This window comes from Nannospalax galili, unplaced genomic scaffold (assembly GCF_000622305.1).
Source record: "Nannospalax galili isolate Female #2095 unplaced genomic scaffold, S.galili_v1.0 scaffold113, whole genome shotgun sequence".
NCBI classification, from domain to species: Eukaryota; Metazoa; Chordata; class Mammalia; order Rodentia; family Spalacidae; genus Nannospalax; species Nannospalax galili.
This window is the reverse complement of record NW_008335444.1, coordinates 4,840,485-4,867,440: the sequence shown is the minus strand read 5'-3', so window position 1 is coordinate 4,867,440 and position 26,956 is coordinate 4,840,485. Positions and strand designations below refer to the sequence as shown.

The 26,956-nt window shown below is 47.1% G+C and overlaps 1 protein-coding gene across 8 annotated transcripts in view; it reads right to left on the bottom strand.

Annotated features, from left to right (window-relative positions):
- Nav1 (neuron navigator 1) overlaps positions 1-26,956 on the bottom strand; it is a 273,468-nt gene that overhangs the window by 83,102 nt on the left and 163,410 nt on the right. For all 8 annotated transcript variants that reach the window (XM_029562161.1, XM_029562163.1, XM_029562164.1 and 5 more), the window contains one exon: positions 26,360-26,725. In XM_029562161.1, coding sequence (XP_029418021.1) covers positions 26,360-26,725 — 366 coding nt within the window. The remainder of the gene's footprint in view (positions 1-26,359; positions 26,726-26,956) is intronic.

The following is a 26,956-nucleotide window of genomic DNA, read 5'->3' as shown; positions in this document are numbered from 1 at the left end:
ACTAAGTAGGAAAACTAGTTTATGAGAAATTTGATGTTTGTTATTTTCTATAAGTCCCTGAGATGCATCAGGACCAGTTGTCCAGCCTGCTGGTATGTGTGTGCATCTGCATACAGAGAGGGAAGTATAGAGAAAAAGCTTTGAAGTTCTTTCCTTCCCCAATTGGGTATGGTGGCACATGCCAGTAATCCTAGCAGTTGAGAGGCTGGGGCAGGAAGATTGTGAGTTTGAGGTCAGTCTGGGCTATATAGCAAGATCTTATCTCAAATTTTTCTTTTCCTTTCCCAAAGATTAATCAGAGTCTTCAGAAGGTAGAGGCTGAGATTTAAATGTCCACTATTGTCCATGGTGTTAAGCATTATGAGCAATCCCTGAAGTTAGAATTAACTGACTGTGCTTTAATGTCAAGGGCAAGGCAGTCTATGGACAGTTTATTACTCTCTGAACTCAATTAGAGATGAAACTGACCTCCAGGCCCCAAGGGAACAAGCCAGTGGCGCTAAGGCTTCGAGATGTCCTGTGTCACATCAAGCTTGGAGCTCTTCAGATTGGATAGGGAAAAAAAAAAAAAAATCAGTCATCAGTTTTAGAGGATTCCACCTCAGACATGGAATCTCCACAGCCCAAGAAGTTGCACTGGAGGATCTAGGCAGAGAATTTGAAGATGGCCCAGACCTCTCAACTGATGAAGGCCCTCCCATTTCTCAAAGGAATGCATGTCCCTCTAGAAAACTCTTGCTTTCTCTTCCAGGCCCGGTGAAAGTGCCACCTTCACATGAAGCCCTCCATGGCCACTGTGAGAATGGCCCCTTCCTGGGTTCTTCATCCTTCCACCATTATTCCCTCTCATTTCTTACGGTTTGCAATGTGTTATTATTAACTTTTTAAAAACTTTTATTTTATTACTATTGTGTGTGTTTGTGTGCACACAAACCTGGTGTGCCTGTGGAAGTCAGAGGCCAGCTTTCAGAAGGTGGTCCTCTCCTTCTACCCTGGGGTTCAGAGATTGAACTCAGGTCCTCAGGTTTGCATGGCAAGAACTTCTACCCACTGAACCATCTCACTGGTCTGTATTTATTAACCTTTATCTGTTTTCATTGTAAGGCTCTCAGCTCCTGAAATGCAGAGTCTATGCCCGCTTTGTTGCTCTGTATTATATTCCTAGTGCCTGGTACTGTACCTAACACCTGAAGTGCTCACTGGGGTTTGCTGAATAAGTGAACAGATGAATGAATTAAATCTAAGGTCTTAAGGATTCAAGAGTTTGTGGTGGCACATTTAATCCCAGCACTCGGGAGGCAGAGGCAGAGGCAGACGGATCTCTGTGAGTTCAAGACCAGCCTGGTCTACATAGTAAGTTCCAGGACAGCTGGGGCTACAGGGAGACCCTGTCTCAAAAAAAAAAAAAGCATCAAGTTTTAAGAAGTAACTTGTATTTATATAATTTACTATCACAATAGAATATATTAATATCCTATAATTAGCATAGAATTTAGACTGAACAGAAACTAAAGATGGAAAATTAAGAACTTAAGTGAAAATCAAGATTCTAAGTCAGGGAGCCATTTGAACTGATAGGCTCCATTCTTAGAATCCTAGCAAAGGATGGGAAAAAAAGCAATCTCTTTGTCCAGGAGATTTTTTGTGCTGCGTGTGTGTGTATGTGTGTGTGTGTATGTGTGTTGTGTTTAAAGCACATTGCTTTCTACATTATCCCACTCTTCCTTACTGCACCCCAGTGAAGTAAAGAAACTGAAGCAGAGTTGAAGAAGCTTCAGTCAGATCACAATACTAATCAGAGGTGGGGTGAGAGCCAAATAAGGTCAGCTGACTCTGAGTTTACAAATCTTCTCAGATACATTCTCCCTAGAGTCTGGGGCTAACCTGAGGCCTTCCCTAAGACCTCCGATTACCCTCAACTTCTGCATCCTCAGCATTTAGCATCACCAGGAGCCTAGATTGGTGCCAGTGAGAATAGCCTCTTGATAGCACAGCAGAGTTGACTTTTTACTTGGACAGACCTAGGTGTGAGACTCCATCCCTCCACTGTGATCTAAAACATGTTTATTTAACCTCAGTCTCTTTGTGAAATGGGATGGTAATAAAAGACCATATGGTTGTGAAGAGTGAGTATCCATAAAGCCAGAGTACAGGTAGTGTTTTAAGGCATCATGGTACAGTGAGGAAAGGTAACTGGCCCAGGTATTAGACCCAGGGCTGCTCCAGGAATCAGCTCTTCTGGTTAAGTAGCTTCCTGCTCAGTCCATCCCTCACTTCTCCCTATGCTTCTAAGCCAGGGCATAGGCCTTGCAAGAAGAGGTTAAGCCTGCAAATGTGGTTTGCCTGTGGTGTGCATGTCTAGCCTCATAAAACCCAGTAACGAGAAGCAGCTCGTTGGCTCTGTTATCCCTAGGCATTTGTTCTCTCATAGAGGCTGAGTTTGTGCCAAGACAAAGCTCTCTGTCCTGGGAGTGGCTGTGTGGCTCTGTGGGTTGAGTGAGGCACATGCAGTAAGCCTATCTCCAGGCTATACCTAAGGGTCCTTAACAGGAAGGAATATAGGAAGGTTGAAGGGGATACATGCTTGAACTTCAACCTCTTGTTTGGAAGACACAGGAGGAAAGAAAAGGGTCTCTAGGAGTGACCTTAATGCTTGAGGTTGCAAGAAATATTCTTATGGATACAGCCTTCCATGGCATAGGCAGCAATCAGGGGCATCTGTGTAGGCCAAGGAGGCACAGGGCTGACAGCAGATCAAAAGCTGGTCATGGAACATGTAAGGGCCAATTAAGTCATTCACCTTGTATCCTCACATCCTTCCTGCACTGTTTCCTTTGGTGCTTGAGGGGAGCCTGAGCCTTCAGGGAGAGCATCTCTTTGATCCCCCACTAGCCTCAGCCAAACATCATTTACAGGGAGTTTCTAGCTGTCCCCAGAGCAAAGGCATAAGCTAAGCTCCCGCTTGTAGACTGAAACCAGGCTAGTTAAGCTTTATAACTGAAGTGTGGTAATTCCGGGACTGACCCGCACTTTACAACATCCTCTCTCCCCTTGCACATTCCCTATCCACATTCAGCAGGCAAATCTTGGGCTAGAAAGGAAACTGCGGGCTCAGCCCCACCCCTGCAGGCTGGGATGTGTAATATGACCTGCTTTTTTCTGGGTTTTGGCAGACAGGTCCCTGCCCAGGAACACCTGCCCAGAAACAGAACTAGGTGTGCACTCAACAGCTGTGGCCCCAGGGTAGGGCACTAAGCTCATTACACAAAGGCCAGTTCCCTGAGGACCAGGCTGACTGTTCAGGAGTGGGGTGGGGCCAAAGATTCAGACAGGGAAATTACCAACTGAAAAGAATGTGTACCTAGAAAAGGCTGAGGTGTAGTAAGAAGCAATGATGGACTCCGGGAGAGTCACTGAGGGGATTGTCAGACCCTCTGGGGTTGAGGGCAGCGATGAACTGAGTGGAGCCAGTGCAAATCTCAGTAGGATGGCAATGACTAATTTCCCCAAGGCACAGGTCGTGTGGAACCAAAGTAGATTCCAATTAGGGTAGCAGTGGTGGAAGGGCTCGGAAGTTATGAACAGTCCCTTCCTTCCTCCTTCTCCAGGACCCACTGAACTTTGCACCACTCAGTCCAAGGTCTCACCTGAAGATTCCAATCCCTACAGGCTGCTAAATGGGTCTATTCGTGAACTGCTTTCTTTTCTGGCAACCTTCCCTCCAGTCATCTGGGATGGTCTTACCAGTCACCACATTCCAGAAGGCTGTAAGGTTGAACTGTGGATAGGGACAGAAAGTTTTGGGGGCCAGTGATGTCCAAAGTCCTGCAGGTAAAAACACTCTGACAGAGTCCTCGTTTTTCCTAAGACTTGGCCAATTTTCTGCTTTCACATTACCCTCTGTGTGCATCAGAGTTACAACTGAGTTTCAGAAAGGAGCTGGGATTCCCTCCAAGGAAACACTAGTAAGCACATCCTAAGGAGGAAGTCAGAAGTGCAGGGCTGGAAGGCCTAGGAAGCACGGGGTAGGCATGGCCACAGCACGGTGCACCAGGGTCTAACAGTCAGCCTCCCAACCTCCAACTTCCCCAATCAGCCAGGTCTGAGGGAGAAAAGTGGGAACCCTGTGTACATCTAGGGCCGAGAGCCTAAGGTGGGAAGCTCTGGGAAAACTCAGAAAGTTCCAACACAGGCTGCTGGAATTTCCCACTCCTCACTTGTTTGGCTTACTTTCCAAGCCAGCTGCAAGGGACCTGGGGTGGGCTGTGGTCACACTCGCTTCCCCTTTTACAGAGTAGCCTCCGGGCACGTCCTCACCTTACTGAGGCAGGCTGTCCCTCACAGTCTCCCCAAGTCACAGGGCTCTCAGATTCTTACCGCTCCCCAGGGCGCAACCCCATCTAAAGGATCCAAGCAGCTGTGGGTCACAAATTCAACGTCCCCTCCTTTCCCTCAGGTCTTATTATTGGGTTGCCCACCACCTCCTTCCACGCTGGAGAACCTGGAGTTGGGGGAAGCGTTGGCTGAGTGGGCCAGGGCTGCAGGTCCCTTCCCAGACAGCCACAAGGTCTCGGAGGACCCCGACCCCGCTCTGTAGCCTCTCAGTTTGTCCAGGTCTCCCAAGGCTCCACGCGCTCCTTCCCGGCTTCTCTCTCCAAACCCCTCTGCACCCCTAGATCCAAACAGCAACAAGCCAAACGCAGGGGAGCTACAGGCTCTGGGGGCGCTGGCACTCCTCGCTCTGGCAGGGAAGGAGTGCGGCCAAGACCCTCCTTCTGACAGACCCCACACCACTACCCCGAAGCTGCGGGTGCGGAGGAGCTAGAGGCCCAGTCCGCAGGGATGCCCCAAACCCGCGCCAGGCTTACCTGCGGGGGAAATTCGCGATCCTTCCCGACCTGGGCAGGGGCAGATGAAGCATCTTCCCCGCTCAGGCGGCCACTCACCAGGGGAGCACCCAGCACCCCCAGGCTGCCTTCGCCTGGCACGCGGCGGACACCCCAAATCGTCAGAGCCACGGAGCATGCGGAGGGGCGGATACCGAACCCGCCGGCCCTCAGCTCCCTTTTCTCCGTAGAGCCGGCCTCGTACTTAGGGCTCCAGCTGTACTTAAAGAGACAGAGCCCAATTTCCCAGTCGCTGACTTCTGTCCCGAGCCCCAGCGATGCAGGCTGCCAGCGGGCTCTTTAACGCCCAGAGCAGGTAGACAAAGAGCCACCGCAGCCTCCGCAGTTCCTGTGGCCTCGGTAGCCGGAAGGTGCAGAGGGCTGGGGGCCACGACCTGGGCTGCTTCCGAGTTAACCCTTTGAATGCCAGCTGAGATCCCCTAGGCTCTCCCCTCGCACTGCACAGGCAGAAGGGGGCGTGAGCAGTGGGGTTTTCCTGGTCTATTGCGCCGGGAGCCGAGGTGCAAGGAGCCGAGGTGCTTGGGTGGGTAAAGTTGAGGAGACCTAGTCATTCTGAATCCCCTGTCTTCTCCTCCTCGCCTTTTACTAGGCTTTTACAAATTCGTTAAAATGTGAAGTACTGAATCCATACATCCGTTCTTGAACTAAACTGAAGGTTAGAGGGGGGATGCTGTGATGCCAAAGGTTGGTTGTGGCTCATTCTACTGGGGATGGGGTACGATGATGTGACCTCTCCCCATTCCGATACCGGTAAGCGGTGGGACCCAGACAGGTTTCCGGTCCTCAGTAGACCAGCGCTAAGGTAAGAGGTGTGTTTGTGGTGGAAGACTGGAAGAGAAAAAGTAGTTCACACCAAGTAAATGCCTTCACCCGGGAGGTATTTTCAGCTGACAGATTAGGAAGACATGCCCTTTTAAATCTAGGGCAAGAAAAATAGTGGGCTGAGTAGTAGGGCCCACCCAGGGGGTTTTTCTGCCTTCAGGGCCTGCTGGCACCCTACTCTCCACTTTTGAGAAAGGAGGTCTGCATGGAGGCTGGACTGCTTCTTCCAGCCCCCAGGCCTCAGGAAGAGGCTACAACATCCAACCAAATGTGAAGTGGACAAGACTGCATTTGAAAAATCGATAGACTGTATCTTCAGTTTTTCCTTTTACTGAGGTACCTTTAGACTGCTGTCAAGCTTGCTGACCTGAGTTCAATCCCCAGGATGCACATGGTAGAAGGACAGAACTAACCCCTCTACATGATTCCCCACTACACACATACACACACACACACACACACACACACACACATACATACACACACGCATGCACAGTGCATAAGTTTTAAAAAAGGAAAAAACTTTTAAGAGTCTCACAGCTGGGCTGGGTGGCATGTGCCTTTACTCCCAACTCTCAGGAAGCAGAGGTAGGAAGAACTCTGTGAGATGGAGGCCAGCCAGGTCTACATAGTGAGTTCCAGGCCAGATAGGGCTACAGGGAGATCCTGTCTCAAAAAAAAAAAAAGCCCCATAAGGTAAGGTAAGATGACCATGAACTACAATACAAAGCAGAGGTCTTTGGTGTTGGGGCAGTGCTGTGGGCCTGGGCCACACTGTCCTCTTAGGCCTTTTCGTGGCACCTGCTTTAGCTTTCTGGGCCTGAGTTTTCACAAATGTTAGGCAAGAGTGGGCAGATATTCCTGAAATTCTGCCCCCTCCTAGCCTTGATGCAGGTCTGATTGGGCTTTGAGTTCTTTCCCTTTAAAGCCTGCCTGTACCCAGTCCTGTGAATGCCCAGCACTGACCTGGGCTGCAGCTCAAAGAGTGAATCACAGTTTTAAGGACCTCTGTCTTGGGACCCTGAACAGCCTGGGCTGGGCGAGGGGTTTTATATCCAAAGGCGGTCAAGTTTTGCAAGTAATATTTTGAGTTCTAAGGAGAATGAAGAGCTGCAGTGATCCTGGCACCTATCCTTTGGACTGCCCCTTAGTATGGTGAGACAAGTGGATTTTATTTCCTTTTCCAAGGAGTTTGGGTGTAAGACTTGGGAAAGATGCACTTCCCAAGCAGACCAGCTTTGCTGGCAAGTGATCAGAGCAAGGCAAGTGATCTCTCTAGCACATTCTTCCATCTTAGTCCAGTATAATGTCCCTGAACCTAGCCCCTATCATGGCTCCCCGTCTTAGTTCTGGCCTGGGCTTTCCATTGTCACCATCACCATAAAGGGAGGGTGAGAGTCCCTTCTCCCTGGAGGTTCTGTTCCTGCCCTCCCTGCTGCTGTGGTGGAGCTGGCCTGGGTCATCTGGGAAACAACTTACAGTGACACACCATAAAGGATTCTCTTTAGCCTCAGCCAGCATGAATCCCAAGTAAAATGACTGTGTCAGCCAGAGGAATATCATCACCAAGGGATGTTGCTCTCCAAATCTAGATGTAGGTTTTCCATAAGGTTTTCTTCTTTGTGGCTTTCTGAGTAGAACTAGAGGGAGGGTTTGAGAAAGAGCAAGGCACAGGGGATTACATGGGGGGATGAGGGGGTGGTCGTCATACAGGGACTCAAGCTGTCCTGGAGCATTCCTTCACAGCCTCCCAGAGCCCATAGGCCATATCCTTCTTCCTCATACCTGGCAGCTTGTCTACCCAACAGCCTTCTCTAACTCCCTCCCCATCTCACCCTCCACAGGGACTAGAGGATCAGGCCATAATGTGAACAAGTCTCAGCCAGAAGCTTAGCCACAGGGAGGGGCTCTCAGCTTATGAAGTCCTTGCTAGAGGGTCCTGGGCTTGAGAATCTCTACACCCCTCCTCCTTGAGATGGATTCCTGAGCTGCCAGAATTCAGCAGAATCAGAGGTTCCCTCCATGTGTCTGCCTTTTCTCCCTGATGCGGGAGATGTGTCTTGTGGAGTGTCTTATTTTCCTGTGTAGGCTACAGTGGGCTTTTACAAAGGAAGAGGCAGGGTCCCAGAGGCTTTGCTACTTAAATAAATAGCATGCAGATTTGCACCTGCTATTTTCAGCTCACATGGGTCAAGGCACTTTGGTAATTGGACTGCAACACTGAAGAGGAATGTTATCTGGGCTTTTGTGGAGTCAGAAAAACAGCTTCCCTTGTCAGTGGCCCCACCCTTGTGCTCAAAGAGGCCCTGATCTTGCCCATCACGAAGGTGTGACAGAGTAGGGGGCAACACAGTGGCCCTGACTGCAGGGGAGAGACACACAGGGTTGACAGAGTGCTTCTTTCTGAAGGAATGGGGGTACTGCAGAGGGAAGACACCTGCTGAAAGGGAGCTGGGCACCAGGCACTTTTCCAGAAAGAAAAGTCAGCCAGCAAGTATGAGAGGAAAAAGGCCTATGTATGTGAGATAGGCCTTCTCTGTGCTTCTTTGGCACTTCTCTTCAAAGATCCCTTAGGAGCTATGATCTCATTTATCTCCCATGCCAGCACCATCAGAGTGCCTCTTTACAGAGGGGAAACTGAGGTTTGGAAAGGCTGAAAAATGTCCAAGTCAGAGAGTAGGTCCAAGACTCATATACATGAAGTCCTTCCACAGATTTCTGAGAAAGGTGATTTTTTTTTTCTCCCCGTTCCCACCTCCCTCATCTTAAAGGATCTTTGGGAGTCACCTGGGCCCAGGTCCAAGTTCCTCTTGGACAAAGTTCCCTTTTCATCAAAGAGTTCTGGTTGTGTTCCTGACAGTAACCTCAAAGGCTGATATGGTTGGTTAGAATGGTGCAAGTTAAAAAAGATACTGGCAAGGCAGTTCTGCATGCTCTGTAGTCCAGTGTCACCTGTCTGGGGCATGACTACACACCTGATTTCCTGGCGAGTCCAAAGTGAGACCCTTGAGCAGACTAAGTCCCAGGGTAGGTACCTGCTATTCTGTCCCTTGACCTTCCCTATTTCTTTCTTTTCACCAGTTGTGAGGGTCAGATGGAAAAACCAGTCAGAGAACTTCCCTCCAAGCCTGTGGGTAAGAGCTGAGCATGAAGGACCCATCCATACACTAGCTGGGTTAAGCTAGTAGCAGCTTTCTATGAGTGTTCCCCTTTTTCCCCCCACCCCCCCCCCCCCTTTTTTTTTTTTTTTTTTTTTTTTTTTTTTTTTTTTTTTTTTTTTTGGTTTGTTTGACTGTTATTGAGACAGACTCTCACTGTGTATGCAGCCCAGGCTGGCCTGGAATTCACTATATATATAGGCTGGCCTTGAATTTGTGATTTTCCTATCTCAGCCTCCCAAGTACTAAGATTACAAGTGTATGCCACCATGCCCAGCCACTGGTAGTATCTTGGCAATGACAGGTATAGAGTGTGAGTGATAAGAAAGAGAAAGAATTAAGTCAAAATAGACAGGGAAAGGCAAGAGAAAAGATTTCGGAGAGAGAATCAGTTCCACCATACTGTGGTGGAACTGATAGGAAATTTTTTGCTTACATTCCTAATCCTGCTTCAAAGACCTGCTCCAGATCGCTGAATCACCCCAATGAATCTTGAGGGAATCATTTACTTAGACCTTGATAGAAACATCTAGAAAAACCATTCCTAGCCTCTCTGAAAGTAGAGATTTTCAAAGTATTCCTATTTATGATTTTATTCTGTTTCTAAACAATCTAGTGATCCAAGACCAGGAAGCTATTATTACACTTGCTTTAAATTACTCAAGGCCAGAAGGGTTCAAAGAGTTGCCTAAGGTAGTCTGCCTACAGGTGTGGAAGCCATGATGACATCAGTCCCAGGTCAGGGATCACCAGTGGATTTCCTGACCTCTTGGCAATGCCTGAGGTCTTTTGGAGATCTTGGTGTGAGAAGCTTTCCTTCTCTTCTCCTGACCTAGCAAGGCTGCTGTCGCTCCTTACCAGCCTTCAGGCCCTTCCAAGACGTGGTACCAGAGAACCTAGAGCAGATGCAGTTCAGAGATCAGACCTGAAAAAAAACCTTGGCGGTCACCATGCCCAATCACTGGCCTGCCTTCTATGATGAGGCCTGCAAAAGATAAATGATGTGCTTCCCACCCCTCCATACAACCCAGATTTCTTGATTCTTGGACCAGGGTTCTTCCAGACAATAGTACCATTTCTTGCCAGCTCCTTCCCTGGGCCCAGCCTGGGCTCAGACTTCAAAGTTCGGAGGGTCAGTTGGTGGGACAGTTTGAATTGGGGCATTGAGAGTCAGCAGATGCACAGTAGAGTGTTCCAAAGCACCACCCAAGTCCCAGCTGAGATTTCTCTAGGGTGGCAAATGAGCCAGCTGGAGAAAGGGGCCCAGTTCCCAGCTGTGTTACTGCACAACAAATATTTATATAACCTTTGCCAAGACCTGCCTTTCCCACCACCCCTACAGTTGGGAGCAGCAGAGGAGTAAGCCCAAGCATATCTACCATGGTGAATTACCATCTTCATAGGCCCTGCTTGCTATCACTGAGAGTGAGGGACTGAGGGCACTGGGGCAGGGGAGGCAGGGAGAGGGAGGCAAGAGAGGTTGTCTCTCCAGTAAGGATCTGGGAAGGGAAAGGGGTCACTGAGAAGATTTCAGTGTGTGTGAGCCTGTGCGTGTTTAAATGCACTGTACATAGATCATCTTTGATCCTCAAATTCCTCTCCCGTCTGCCTCTACACCAGTGTGATTACCATTAGCACTTGTCTAGATTATTGTAGAGATCTTCTATGCCTCCTGGTTCCCGTGGTATCTCTGAGGTCTCTTTTCCTCACAGTAACCAGACAGACCCTTGAGAAATGTGGCAAACTGCATGGCCCTCTCCCTGAAGTCCTTCAGTGGCTTTCCTCTCACTTAGAGGAGTCAGTCCTTATTGTGCCACACCTGGTCCCCAGCTACCTCCTGACCTCATTTCTGACTACTCTGCCCTCCACTTCCTCTGCTTCAGCCACACTGACCTTTTTCTGATCCCTCGAACATATCCTTATTCTTGCCTTGGGGCCTTTATACATGCTCCTCTGTTTGTTGGATCAAAGAAAGCAGTGTCAGAAGAAGAAATCTTTCCTGACACCTTATCTCAATGACCCACACCCACTGCTCTTTACCCAGATATATTTTTCCTTACAACATAGCATCATTTAGATTTAGGTTATATTTTAATTTTTTTTTTTTTTGGTCTTTTTGAGACAGGGTCTCCCTGTAGCCCCAGCTGTCCTCGATTCATCATGGAGACCAGGCTGGCCTCGAACTCACAGAAATCTGCCTGCCTCTGCTTCGGGAGTGCTGGGATTAAAGGCGCTACCACACCCGGCTGTATTTTAATTTTTATCTTGATTTGTTTCCTATATTTTTATATGAGTTTTAAGACCAATGCCCACTTATTTCTCCTGCTGCATCTGCAGTGTCTGACATCCAGTAGATGTTCTATAAAGTACACACTGAATGTATGAACAAATATCATGACATGGGCATTAGCACCATCCTTTTTAGACTGAGGCAAAAACAGACTAGGCAACAGCCAAGATCATATAGGTAGTAAATGGCAAACTGAAAATTAAATCAAAGTATATCAGGCTCTAGAATGCTCTAAATACTTTGTCACTGTTTCCCAAGTAGAGGAAACTAACCACAGGGGCTGGTGAAGGCATAAGATTGTATATCTGCTGCCTCCCAGATGCAATGGGCTCTTTCAGCTAGAACTTCACATGGAAGCTCTTTCCCAGGCCAAACCAAGAAAATAGGGAGTATCAGGGAAAAGCTCACTTCCCCTGGGCAAGAACTAAGTATCCCCAGGACCCTTCTTCCAACGCTTGTTGTAGATTAGAAAGGGTAGTGATAGCCAGATGAGCTTCGTCCCTCACCTAATAATATTCAGTGGGACATCAGCAGTCCTTGGAGCCCCTGCTGCAAGAAGTCCCATCATCTGCTCTCTGTTCACATGGCCATGCTTGAATAGATAGTGTCATTCCTAAACTGCCCCTTGTCATCAGACCTACAGTGGCTGGGACAGAAATCAGACAGGGCAGTGAAGGAAGCCTGAGGGACTGGGGAGGTGAGCAAAGAGAAGGGCTAGAAGAGTAAAGAGTGTGAACTGCCAGCACTGTCTGTCTTTAGGCTGGTGAGGCCTCACCAGAAGGAAGAGAGCACAAGGCAGATCCCATTCAATAGCTGAGGAAGAGGAGGGGGCCAGTAAATGCCACTTGTTCTCCCTGTTTGGGGTCAAGTGTAGGGTCATTCACTCCTTTCTGGAAGTCCCTCTTCCTCTCAGATACTCTGCTTATGTGGCTGCTCCATATATACTATGCATAAGCGAGCTCGCCTCCTCACCTGACCTTGCACACATAGCCTCTGTATCCAGCCACCTCTCACCCATGCTGATGGGCCTTCCAGTGTCTGTCTCTCATTCCCACTCTGCTGTGCACAGAGCTCCAGCTCTATTTGTGACACATGCCTGCGTGCCACTCTGTCCCATCTGCTCTCTCTCTGAGTTCAGTCTATATGTTCAGTGGAAAGAGAGAGAGCCTGCTCTGCAAGTGCTGACCCATTTCTGAGGTAGCTACATGCTTTGGGTCTCTCTGAGCCTGACTCTGTCTTGCCTACCTGCTTTTCATCCAGACTTTATGTGTCTGCTAGTGCTTGCTTCATTGTTACCAGGATAGCTAGGCAAAAATATTTCTGTCTGCCACCTTTTTGGGTGACCCTTCTATAGAGAGCTTGGTGGGTAAGTCTCCTGCCTGGTCTACTGGCCTTTCTTCAGCTGCAGTGAATAGTCTTTCTCTGCTTGGCCAGAGACCTCTCATAGCCCAGAGGCAAGAGCTGGCCCCTCAGGAACATCCTGGGACAGCTCAGTCTTTGAGCTAGAGTCAAACAAGGACTTGCATTCAGATGCTTGGATTATTCCATTTGCTGTTGGCTCAGAGCTCCTGCCTGTGGCCACTTTGTGGCTCCCCAAAATGAGGAAGATCAGGAGGTTGCTTAGGGGCTTTCCAGCAGGGGTCTCTTAACAGTGATTCAGTGGACATTTAGCAGCATAGCCTAAGAACTTCAGCTGCTGAAAGAAGACAGGGTGTTTGTCTTTGGGAAGCTGCTGCTCCTGTGAGGGCATGTGATCCCTCCCTTACATGCTCCCAGGTTTTAGGGACACAAAATATAGCAAAACAGAGGTACACTGGAATGGGAGTCAGAGACCTAGGTTTTGCTCTGATGCTGCCGCTTCGAAGTTGTGGAATTTACAGCTGAGTTCCTAGTTTGTAAATTGAGGGAAAGAATATCTAATTCATACTGTTGTTAAGATTAAATAAGATAATGCCATGTTAATGCTTTATGAACTGATCCCTTACATTGTTACAGAATCTTAAAAACACAAATTACTATAGTACAAATTATGCACACAAGGTCCAGGATAACCCAGACTGGATAGCAGTCATATTGCAATGGGGTGAATTAGGGAAGGCTTCCTTGGGAGGAGAGCAAGGGGCAACCTGGCTCTACCACCAGGCAGGAAAATTCTGTTTCACAGACAGCCTTTATAGCTTTGGATTTCTAGAAATCAAAGAAGAGAAGGGAAGACATAAACATTTACTGAGCACCTACTGCATACTGTGTTATGTTGCCTTCCAACAACAATCCTTGTCCCATATTGCTATTTACACTTAAACAGCTTTCCTGATGCCTCAGAGATGGGATCTGACCCAGCCTATCATACTTCCAAACTTGTGCTCTTCTGGTAATACCAGCTTGCATGGAATTTCCAGGCACATACAAGCCCAGCTGGCTTATCACAGAGCATATGGGTTGTGTAACTAAGGAGGCTGACAGTTAAAAAGGAGAGACAAATGACAGTGAGAGAGGTGGGCAGGGCTGGTAGGGGAAAGCCATGCCCATCTCAAAAGTATTCTCAACCCCTATCCTTCCTGATTGTCAGCCAAATTGCATGCCGTCATACTTGGTGAAAACCCCAGCAGCTCAATTGTAGGTTACTAGGACACCCAGAGGAGGGGCCTCAGTTGGCATCAGTTGCTATGGTAACTAGCATACATCTAGCAGTCCCTCTGGAATACCTGGCTTACTCCAGGTTTGAAAAGAGACTGTGTGAGATACATACTAACCCAGCAGACTGGGGAGCATAGCCCACTACCGTGTTTTGAGAATTAAAGGAATTTTGAAAGCCAGGGGCTCTCTGAAGTTACTCCGTTCATCACAGCAGTCTCAAGAATCTGATTGTACATCCTCCTTCCCTTCCTTGCTTCCCACCTTCCTTTTTTCCTTTTTTTAAAAATATATACTGATGATGTTTGGGTCCCAACAGTGTCTTCTGTGCATACACCTGAGCACTGTTAAAGGCACCTGTGAATCAGTCGGAGTAGGCTTGGAGTACTGACTCAATGCCGCCAGGGGCTGTCTTCAGTAATCAGTGGGGGTTGAATGATAAATAACCAGGCTTTTTTGTCCTTTGGGTGGGTTGCTCTGAGGTGGTTTACACTCACCTCACAGACATCTCTAAGCCACAAGTGCCCAGGGCAGTAACCTGTATACCAGTATCTTCCTTCTCTTTCCTGACTTGCTTCCCAACTCCTCACCAGTGCTCTCTGAGCGCACCTCCCAATAAACTGCTTGTATGCAAACCCCTGCCTCAAGGTCTGCTCTAGGGGGAACCACCTGTATGGTTAATGTGTCACCTAGGATGTGCTGGAAAGTCCTCAGTGTTTATGTGTTAAGGTGTAAAACTTTTAAAGGGTGATTAGGTCATGATGGCATGGATTCATGGTTAGTTATGATGAGGGTGGGTAAAAGGTAGATCAAAGGGTAGCCGGGCATGGTGGCACACGCCTTTACTCGGGAGGCTGAGGCAGGCAGGTTTCTGTGAGTTCAAGGCCAGCCTGGTGTACATAGCGAGTTCCAGGCTAGCTGGGGCTACAGGGAGACCCTGTCTCAAAAAAAAAAAGGTGGGATAGGGGTAAGTTAGGACCCTCCACCCCCTTATGCATGTTCCTTTGACCCTCCACTTTCCATCACGAGATAATGCAATAAAAGGTCCTCAGCAGATTAACCTCTGAATCTAGGACTTCTGTCTCCCAGAAGTATAAGAAATAAATCTTTGTTTTTCACAAGATACCCACTCTGTGGTATTGTGTTACAGCAGCACACAGGGGGCTAAGATTCCAGCCCAAACCACTCTTCACATATAAGTAATATGTTGAAATATGGGACAGCTAGCCCAATCAGCTTGTTGCATGATGGGAAAGAGACCAGAGTTACTTATGGACCCGCACACAATGAGCTCAGTTCTTTGCACAGCTGCATGCTGTACTCACGACCCAGACCCTAAGCCATATGTGGGCACCACTGGGTGCAGGGGAACATTGATTGGACAAGAGAAAAGGGTCAGGACAAATCCATCTTGCTTGGCAAGTAAGTTTTTCATCTTCCTGGTGAGAATTATAAACATCATTTTCAGCATGAAAGCAAACACACACTTTCAAATTCCATTATTTAGACTGTGCATGTGACAACTTAGGTTTGTCAACATGCTGATGTCTGTCACCAAATGACTAATGATGGCTAGCCTATATTAAGCCTTTATGATATCTAAAGTATACGTAGCAACTAATTTAATTCTCACATCAATCGTAAGAGTCAGTGGCATCACACTTCATATTTTTCAGTTGAGATACAGAAAGAGAAGGAGGTAAAGAATATATCCACCCTCACCTAGCTGGGAAGAGGAAAAGACAAGATTGAAAGCCAGAGGTCTAGCTGTGTGCCTTTAACAACTCTGCTGTTCTGACAGTTGTGGTGTTCCTGTGTTAAGCCTGTTCTCAAATGTCTATCTAATTAACTGTACACTGTAGAACCAAAATATCAAGACAGTACTAAGAAGCAAAACAAGACCATTCTTTGCAACATAAGTCAAGCCCTGAATCCAATGTATCATTTACCAACTTTAAGGAACATTATTTTAGTCAAGCGTGGTGGCTGGCACATGCTTTTAATACTAGCACTTGGGAGGCAGAGGCAGGTAGAGCTCTGTGAGTTCAAGGCCAGTCTGGTCTACATAGTGAGTTCTAGGTCAGGTGGAGCTACAGGGAGACCCTGTCTCAAAAAAACAAAAAACAAAACAAAACAAAAGGCTATTTTAGCTGGGTATTTATTTGTGGTGCATACGTGTAACCCCCGCCACTTGGAGATGGAAACAGGATGGTCAAGAGTTCAAGGATGGGGCTAGGGAGATAGTTTAGTACAGTGCCTGCTGTACAAGCATCAGGACCTGAATTTGGATCTCTAGCACCCATGTAAAAGCCAGGCATGGCAGTGTATGTCTGAACTCCAGTTCTGGGGGAGTAGAGACAGGTGGACCCTTACAGCTCATTGGCCAGCCAGCCTAGCTCAATGAGAGACTTTGTCTCAAAAAATAATGCAGGGGGCAATCGGCAAATACATCTGACATTGACCTCTGCTCTCCATATGCACCTGTACCCACATGTACAAACACATATACTGTATATAAAAAGTTCAAGGACAGACTAGGCTTCACAGTGTGGTCAACCTGGGAAACATAATGAGACCCTGTCACAGGAAAAAAAGGATGAAGGAAAGAAAGAAAGAACTTCATTTTGATCTAACTACCTTTAACTAAGATATAAACCATTAGCTAAGCGAATAGAACATTAAATAGCGATTGGAATAATATACTTCAAACCAGCATCCCTGTATATGTTTCAAAGTACTGTTACATTATTCTTTTCTACTTGGGCCCTACTGGACAAAAAAATCTATCTTTTTATAAATGAACAAACTAAGACTCAGAGAGGTTGGATGACTTGCTTAGTACCACACAGTAAGTCAGAGATGTTTAAGACTGAACTCCAGGGCTGGAGAGACACTCAGCGTTTAAAAGCTCTGGCTGCTCTTACAGAGGACCCAGGTTTGGTTCCTAGCACTCACATGGTGGCTCACAACTCTCTGTAACTCCAGTTCCAGGAGATCCAATGGCCTTTTCTGGTCTCCATGGGCATTGTATACATGTGGTACACTTACATATATGCAGGCAAAATACTCATACATATAACAAAAATAAATGAACTAAAAGAGATTGAACTCCAGATCACAAAATTAACCCAGTTCTCTTTCCCCTGCACAAAGAATTATCAGCTAAGGCTACATATATGGATCTGCAGGTCAGTACTGTTATCTCCAATGAGGCAACAGCCACTATCTACTCCATCTGCACGTCCTTTCTGTTCCTATAGACCTACTAAACATCCTACTTACTATTTATTTATTTAGTTAGTTATTTGTTTCAGTGCTGGGGTGTTATGGTTTCAATGTAAAATGTCTCCCATAGTTTCATGAGTTTGAATACTTGGTCTCTAGCACTGTTTTGGGAAGGTTGTGGGACCTTTAAGAGGTGGAGTCTTGCTGGAGGAAGTGGGTTACTGGGGGTTTTATAGCTTGGCTCTACTTCCTCTCTGCTTTTGGTTTGTTGATACTGAATGCAGTTTGACCAGCTACCACAAGCTCCTGGTGCATGCCTCCTCGCCATAGACTATATCTCCTCAGCTGTGAGCCAAAATAAGCCCTTCTTCCCTTAAGGTGTTACTTTTTTTGGTCTTTTTAAAGACAGGGTCTTCCTGTAGCCCCAGCTGGCCTAGAACTTACTGTGTAGACCAGGCTGTCCTTGAACTCAACAGAGATTTGCCTGCCTCTACCTCCTGAGTGCTGCCTGCCACACCTGGCCCCCTTCACAGTGATTCCTGTCAGGTATTTGGTCACAGTGATGAGAAAAGTGGCACCTGGTGATATAACCCACAGCCTACCCACAGGTAGGCAAGTGCTCTACCACTAAGCTACATCCCTAGTCCCCTACCTCCCTTTTAGATATGAAATTAAGGGCAGATACCCACTATCTTTCCTGCACTCTAAAGTGCATCAGGTCCTATTTAGGTGGCGCTCTACCACTTTCTGTTCCCACTCTTGTATTCATGGGCCAAAGACAGACATGGTCCAGCTTCCCACCAGGTGGGATACCTGAAGACCAGCCAGAAAACAGAAGGCAAAGACAAAAGAACAAAAACGTGGAACAACCCTTTCCTGTCCAACCAAACTCAGAGGGTTCTCTCTGGGGAAACGGTGGTAACCCAGTGCCCGAGCATTCTTGTCACCAGCAGGGTTGGATGGACATCTTCAGGTCTAGGAGTACAGGTTATGCTGGAGAGCAGGGGATGGGGCTTCCTAAGAGGGGGTTGCAGAGATGCATTACAAGGCTGGAAGTGTCCCTTTAAGGCTTGAGCTCAGTGCCTCTGGAATAAAGATCCAGCCTGGGAGAAGGCAGGGGCCTACAGTTTATTTTATTTGACATTTTTCAACGCCAGGACACTTTAGAGCCAAAGAGGAAACGAATCCCATCTGCTGCTGAGTCCCCAAGCACAGTTCAAGAGGACAGGCTAGGGAGAGGAGGGAGGGGAGGTGGGAAGGAAACAAGAAGGCTGGGACATCTAGCCACACACAGAGCAGGACAGCACCTGGGGAGTCAGGGTGTGGCAGACAGTCATCACAGTCCCTCTGTGTACATACACAGCTCCCTGAAGATGAGGCCTGCTGATGCTGTCTACGGCTCTGTGGCCCTGGGCATGGGTTGTGGGGCAGCAGTCCCGTCAGCACTGCAAATGGCACACCTCTGCACAGTATTAACAGACCCCCTGGGAGTTGCAGGGTTTGGCAGGCCTATGGCTGGCTTGGCCTGCCACTTCCCATCCATTACTGCCACCAAGCTTCAACACAGCCCACCCAGACAGGCCCTGACACAGGCAGGCAGACATGGAGACACAGGCAGAACCACATCCAAGGTGGGGGTGCTCTGAGCTCCTGCCTCTCTGCAGTGCATGACTCCAACCCCAGCATCTACGTCTACCTATGCGTGTGCTCCTGACCTCAATGCCTTCCTGCCCCTCCACTGACCCTGGATACTAGGGATGAGAAGGACAAATGACAGATGGCTAGGAGACTTATCTTCTTACTTAAATTCCAGACCTCACTATTTTTAGAAAAATAAATTCCTTTTCTCTTTTCAAGGGGTAAAAATGTCCTGAGCTGTCATCTATGACAGTCAGCAGCCAACACAAAGTTGTCTGTAGTGCTATGATTTGACTGCTGCTGCTGGTGTCAATCAGGTGATCAGTCTAGGTGCCAGTCTTTAAGAGGCTCACTGACAACTTGAGAACTTCCAGGGGAGGGCCCCCGGACTATGAAGGGTCTGGAAAACTGGTTCATTTTAGAAAGTGTTCGCATTAGGTGGGGGCTTTTTTTTTTTTGTCTAGAGACTAGCTGAGCAATCATTAAGAACATGTTAACAGCGGCTAGAGAGATGGCTCGGCTGTTAAGAGTACTGGCTGCTTTTGCAGATGACCTGGGTTTGATTCCCAGCACCCACATGGCAGCTAACAACCATCTGTAACTAGTTCTCCAGTTCCAGGGGATCTAACGCCCTCTTCTTCTGACCTCCATAGGCACTGCACAACACGGTGCACTTACATCATGCAGGCAACACACTCATACACATAAAATAAAAATAGTATTTTTTATAAAAGAACATGGTAACAGATTTAGATGAGGAATTTCATTTACTCCATTTTTCCTAGCAAAAAATAGTTGAGTTAACTGGCAAAAGTTACTGTGAAACAGAGTTCAATTTAATATTAGAAAGTTTGTCATAATAATTCTAAGTGTCATGGTGTAAATCCTTGCTATTGAGCCTATGCATGCCAAGGTTGGAAGTACAGCTATCAGGGTTATTGCAGAGAGGTGTGTACTAGATAGGAAGGTGGACTACTACAAAATGCCGGGGGACTTTTAGAAAAATGTGGCTTCTTGGGGTTGCCTGGGATCTGTATTGTTTTAAAGAAAAACATTAGCTATAAAACTCATAGAAGAAAACAGGAGAAAAACTACATGCCATTGCATTTAGCCATGCTTTCTTGGATGTGATACTCAAAACACAGGCCAGAAAAGAAAAAACAGATTAACTGGGCTTCCTCAAAATGAAAATCCTTTAGCCAGATGCAATGGCGTGTGCCTGGAGTTCAGCTATTAAGGAGGCTAAGGCAGGGGGATCAGCAGAACCCAGGAATTGAAAACCAGACTAAGCTACATAGTGAGGCTCCCAGCCCCCACCAAAAAAAATCCAATGTGCATGTATTGCAAACCTATAATCCTAGCACTTGAGAGGCTGAGGCATGAGGATCTTGAGTTTGAGACCAGCCTGGACTATAAAATAAGACCTTGTCACAAAACAAAGCTAAACAAAACAAAAACAAAAATCCCAAAACCAAACATTTTTTTTTTTGTAAATCAAAGGAGACTATCAACAGAAAGAAGGGCAACCCACAGAGCAGTAGAAGATATTTATAAACCATGTATCTGATAAAAGATTAATACCCATAACATATGAAGAACTCCAAACAGCAAAATTTAAACAATCTTATTTTAAAATGGACAAAAGGCAAGAGGATTTAAAAACATGCAAAGAATTTGAATGACATGTCTACAAAGAGATACAAATAGCCAATAACTACACAAAAATGCTTATCACTAGTCATTAGGGAAATGCAAATCAAAACCACAATGATATATCATCTCCCCCTTATTAAAAAGCTATTGTCAAAAATGAGAAGAATGAAATACCAGTTGAGGATGTGGAGAAAGGGGGATGCTCACATAGTTGATGGGAATGAAAATTAGTACAGACATTACAGAAAATACTATGTTTGCTCCTCAAAAAATTAGAGATGTTATAAAACTGCCATATGACCAAGCAACTCCATTGTTGGTTATGTTGAAGAAACACCTGCATTCACATGTTTATTGCAGCACAATTAATAAAATCTGGGATACGAATCAACCTCTGAATCCACTGGTGGATGAATGATAAAGAAAATGTGCTATAGATACCTGATAGAATATTATTCAACCATTAAGAGAATGAAATTCTGTATTTGCAGCCACAGGGATGAAACTGGAGAACACTGCATTAGATGAAATGAAAGGCGAATGCTACATGCTGCCAATGTTTACATGGAGGCTACAAGGATGACGTCAAAGAAGTAGAGAGCCAATTCTGTCCCAGAGAAGTGTATGGGGTGTTGGGTAGGGGGTGATGGCTGATAAACACAGGACAGCAGGTGGGCCTGAAGGATAACTTTTAATGTCTACAGCATAGTAGGGTGTGAAATAACTTCTAATGCTCTGTGGTTGACAACAAAACAGCTGTTAAGAGAGAGGTTTGAGTGCTCCTAACACAAAGAAACAATGTCTTTTGGTGGATGTGTCAATTACTTGATCTGATCGTATTGTATTCCTACCCTGAAACATGACAGTGTACCCCATAAATATGTACAATGATTTTCATAAAAAAAACAGAAGCCAGGTGTGGCAGTGCACTTCCATAATCCCAGTACTTGGGAGGTGGAGGCAGGAGGGTCACAAGTTCTTTCAAGGTCATCTTCAGCAACATATTGAGTTCAAGGTCTGTCTGAGCTTGAGGCCCTGCTTCAAAAAACTACTGGTGCTGATAATGTAGATTTTGAGTGTTCCCCAAAGGCCCTGACATGGGGAGCTTTGCAGGGTGGCAGATCCTCTAGGAGAGAGGACCTAGTAGAAAGTCTTAGGTCACTGGGAGTGTGCCCTTGAAGAAGGTTACAGGACCTTGTTCTCTTCCATGGCAAATGACTTTACCATGCTCTCCCTCCATGATGTGCTGCCTTGCCACAGGTCCAAAAGTGGCAAGGACAACCAAACATGGGTTGAATTCCCCAAAGCTCTGATCCAAAATAAAGTTTTCCTCTTTTTAAAGTTGATTATCTCAGGCATTTTGTTACAGTAAGAGAAAGCTAGCACATTAGGATGGTTCATTTTTTTCCTTAAGCCAGAAATTAATAAACAGCGAGGATATAAAGAAACAGAACTGGCAGAAATGTAAATGATGTAGTCTCTGTGGAAATACTATAGTGGTTCCTCGAAAGAGTACACATAGGGGGCTGGAGAGATGGCTTAGCAGTTAAGAGTGTTCTACTGCTCTTGCAGAGGACCTGGAGTTTTGTTCCTAGCACCCACATCAGGTAGCAAAAAAAAAAAAAAAGTAAAAATGTTTCTCCTAAAATAGTAAATCATGAATCATGTATACTTTACCAATATTTTTCTTTGTCTTTTAAAAAAGATTTATTATTATTATTAATATTATTTTTTTTGAGACAGGGTCTCCCTGTAGCCCCAGCTGTCCTGGAACTCACTATGTAGACCAGGCTAGCTTTGAACTCACAGAGATCTGCCTGCCTCTGCCTCCTGAGTGCTGGGATTAAAGGCGTGTGCCACCATGCCCGGCTTTATTATTTTTATTTTATGTGTATTCATGTATATGCCTGCATGTAGTTTAAGTGCACCCATGTCATGCAATGCCTGCAGAGGACAGAAGAGGCTGTTGGATCCCCTGGGACTGGAGTTACAGACAGTTGTTAGCTGCCATATGGGTTCTGGGATTCGAACCCAGGTTTTCTGCAAGAACAACCAGTGTTCTTAGCCACTGAGCCATCTCTCCAGCCCCCCTCCCCTTTGTCTTTTTGAGACAGGGTCTCCCTGGACCCCCAGCTGGTCTGGGACTCACTATATAGACCAGACTGGCCTTGAACGTACAGAGATCCACCTGCCTCTGCTTCCCGAGTGCTGGGATCAGAGGCATGTGCCATGCCTGGCTTTCCACCACTATTTTTCAAGCTTCCCCCCACCCCCCAGGTCTTTTTGAAATAGGATCTTCCTGTAGCCCCAGCTGTCCTTGGAACTCACTATGTAGACCAGGCTGGCTGTTGGATCCCCTGGGACTGGAGTTACAGACAGTTGTTAGCTGCCATATGGGTTCTGGGATTCGAACCCAGGTTTTCTGCAAGAACAACCAGTGTTCTTAGCCACTGAGCCATCTCTCCAGCCCCCCTCCCCTTTGTCTTTTTGAGACAGGGTCTCCCTGGACCCCCAGCTGGTCTGGGACTCACTATATAGACCAGACTGGCCTTGAACGTACAGAGATCCACCTGCCTCTGCTTCCCGAGTGCTGGGATCAGAGGCATGTGCCATGCCTGGCTTTCCACCACTATTTTTCAAGCTTCCCCCCACCCCCCAGGTCTTTTTGAAATAGGATCTTCCTGTAGCCCCAGCTGTCCTTGGAACTCACTATGTAGACCAGGCTGGACTTGAACTCACAGAGATCTGCCTGCCTCTGTCTCCCAAGTGTTGGAACTAAAGGCATGTGCCACCACACCTGGCCTCAAGCTTAATTTTTTTTAAGCATGTTTTTAAAAATTACTTTTTAAAAAATTTTATGCGTATATTTTATTTTATGAGCGTAATGCCTGCATGTATGTAAGTGCATGCATGTCATGAAATGCCCATGGAAACCAGAAGAGGGTGTCAGATCCCCTGAAACTAGAGTTACAAACATTTGTTAGCTGCCATGTGGGTGCTGGGATCTAAACTCAGGTTCTCTGCGAGAGCAGCCAGTGCTCTTACCCGCTGAGCCATCTCTCCAGCCCCAAACTTAAGTGTGTGACTCTTTGGGCAGCGACATCAGGGTTTTTCCTTATTCTAGTGTGTTCTCTTGTCTGAAGAATGTATGTCTTCAGTTTTCTGAGTGGCAAGCCAGCCCTTGCTCGATGGTGTCAGGAGAGCTGAACATGGCTTAGAAAGAACCAGCCAAGGGAGAACCCCACCAAGTAACTGAGTGCACTGAGAAAGGGAGAGAGCCACTGCCATCCTTCATGTCTCTCTTTGACAGCCTGTGACTGACTGTGTCACTCAAGGGAAGGCAGAAGTCCACAGTCAGCTTCCCTGCTCTGGTGGCCCAGTGCTGAGGGCCTCTGGGAGGTACAGGCTTGAATGGTAGCAGGCCCTAGCTGATGCGTGGTTGGGGAGTGTCATCATGTGGGTGGGAAGGAAACGCTGAAGGATGCCCCTACAGGGACTTGCCCAACCCATCTTATGAACAGGGAAAACAATTTTCTTAGGAAACTGTTGTTATAAATGACAAAATCTGGCTGAGAACTACAGTAGGGAGGAGAGGACCAATGGAGGCTGAGCAAGGACAGCTCAGTTTTGTAGGGGCACCTAAAGACTTGCTGGAATCCGGGGTACCCTGTTTCTAATATGAAGAACAACACAACAGGCAGCATGGAAACACATTTCTGAGGAGCAATTGCTTGTGTTAAAGCCACTGGGCATTACGAGCTGATTCCCTTCAGCTCTTGACTCCCTAAGCACATTTTAGGATGGTGACGTTTAAGGTCCTGGCAAAGGTCAATGACAGAGAATACAAAACCATGGTTAGGAATTATCACTGATTGGAGACTGACCATAAAAATAATACGTGTGAAATAATATTGTAAACTACAATTGCAATTTGTAGTCTGGTCCATTGTGTGAATTGTCATGACAGACATTTATCTTGTATTTCCCATGGGGACTCTAGACTTCCCTGGCCTCCCAGCTGGCAAATGCCCAGGGTGGGTGAGTTCTCACTCATACCACCCTTGCACTGATTTAAAGGCATACACTGCTTAGAGAAAAGAGGGTAAAGGAAGGGAGCTAGATGGTGAATAGAGGCATCTGTCTTTCCTGTTCTCCCATTGGCATTCCATGTCCCCAGGATTAGTCAGCTGTTACTAGATTGGTCCTTGCTGCTGATTCTGCATGAATGGGGACCAGGAGACTGCATACTCCCTGAGAGCAAGCATATGTCTTTATGTCAGTCTGGGATTCTAACAACAATAGTTAACACAGATGAGCAGTTACAACAAGCCAGGAATTATGCTAAGCCTTTTACATACAGTAACGCTTTTAATCCTCATAATGAACCCTAGATTTTCCTACACCTATTTGCATTCAGCAGATAGGCAGATTAAAGACTAGAGGTTAACTAGCCCAAACTCACACAGTTCAATAAGTCCTGCCACTTTTCTCAGACTGGAACTCTCCATGAAGGAGTGCTGTGCCTTTCAGTATGTCCAGAAATTTATTGCCATAGCATTAGTGGGGCTTCGAGAATGCTGATCAGTCTAGAGGCTCCCTGAAGGTAAGGGTCCTGTCAGAATTCCTTGGCATGGAGGCCACAGTCCTGAGCCCTCAGCCCCAAGGGCCCTGTACTACCCTCTGCCCTATCTGGCAGGTGCATCAGGGGACCTGACAGTTCTTCACAGGCACTTCCCAGGCAGATCAGCTTGGTGGAGTAGCTCTTCTACTACCTTGGCTCTCTCCTGCCCAACACAGGCCCCTGACCACAGCAGCTGCTGGGCCTGCATGAAGCATGACTCCTTTCCGAGGCCAGCTCTGGGCTAGCTGATCGGATCTGAGCATGTGAGGTTGGGCTACCCCCGGGATTTGCCAGGCAGTAAACAACCCATTCATGCGTCAGTTGTTTTGCTCCAGAGCAGCCTCATCAGCTGGACAGGCCCTGACCAGATCCGCCAAGTTTATCCCCATGGGTGGGCTGCAGGCGGGGAGTGCCTGGAGCTCAGCTTAGTCTTTTCTAAAAGGCTAGTTTCCATGCCCTTGAAGCCAGAGGTCTTTGCCAGGAGCAGCAATCTCTGGTAGTATCATATTAAGTCTCTGAGAGGTAGGGGAAGGGCTGCTGTTGCTGCTTTTTGTGGGGGGATGGGAGTAGGGAACAAATTGGGAAGGAAGTGGCAGTCAGCTGAGAGATATACCAGAGAAGCTTCCTGAACCACTACAGCTCTCTAGTCTCAGGGCTTGAACAATTGGCTAGGACCCCCTAGACCCCAACAGTTCTTTCTTGCTATCCTATCTCTTCCCTTCCCAAACTGCCAAGTCTATTCAAGTTATCTCTACAAGCGTACCCTATGTATCATGGCAGAAAAAGATAAGCCGAGGAAAGAAGGTTCAATAGACCAGGGTAGCGAGGGATTGGGATGTGGCATTATGGGTAGAAAGCTTGCAGAAGTAGACACCCAAGAATATAGATCAAGGGCCAGAGTGGTAAGGTAGGAGGTGAGGGGGCTGGGAACCCTTGCTGGAGGAAGCTGAGACACTACCCTCACTATCTTTCTAACTGGCACTTTCATCAAAATACTGTTTTCTCCTAGCAGGTAGATGGATCTGGTATTCATTGCCTCTTTTTTAAATGGGAAAGCAAACTAATTCTTCTGCACTCTACCTAGTTTGCAGAAGAGCTGGGACTAAAACTGGGTTCCAGGCTATTTGAGTCAGATCTTTTGAGGCAAAGTCTCAGGAAGGCAGGTAGGGGAATACCAAAATGGACCAATCAGCAGTGCTTCTGATGCCAGCCCCACCCACCACTCCTCTGTAGAATAAGCCACATTGATTTCAGACAGTCACACAACAGCTTTCTGTAGATCCATTTTGTTACAGCACAGCAGACACATCCTGGGCTCCACTCTACTTTTGAGGCATCCTATCCTACCAAATTTCCCCCATTGTCCTCCCCAGCTTCCTGCCCCACCTGTCCAAAGGGCCCATGTGCTCACCCTGTTGTGATGTCATCATCCTCTGTCATGGTCTTGCCCATGAGGTCACTGTCGCTCATGTAGCCAGACTTGAGGTCCACCTCATCTGAGTCCAGGGACTCTACCAGCTCCAGGCGGGAGATGTGGCTGAGCTTGCTGGGGCTCCGCATAGGCATGGTGTGGGAGTAGTGTGCCCGTTCCCCATGCATGTACCAGGCTGGTGGACCCTCTGAACGGCAGCTTCCACCCACCGAGGGCGCATCGCCAGCCTGCAGCCTGGGGCTAGATTGGCCATAGCGCCAAGAGAGAGGAGAGGAGCGGTTGGAAAGGCTGGATACACTTCGAGGGTTGGCATCATCGCTATCATAACAGGTCATCTCCAGGGAGCTAGGGAGAGCAGAAGGGCAGAGATTTAGTCTTCAGCCTGGCCCCTCTGCCCTCTGCCCCCTCATTAGGATGTCCCCCTGTGGGGACTCTGTGTGTTACAAGGTATCTCAAGTTGCCAAGGAACAATGATCCTAAGTGGCTAATCCCATATAGTCCTAAGAGCCCATGATATGAATGTGGCCTGCCTTTAATGCTTTTTGTCATTTACTGGTAAATGAGCCCAAGGGAAGA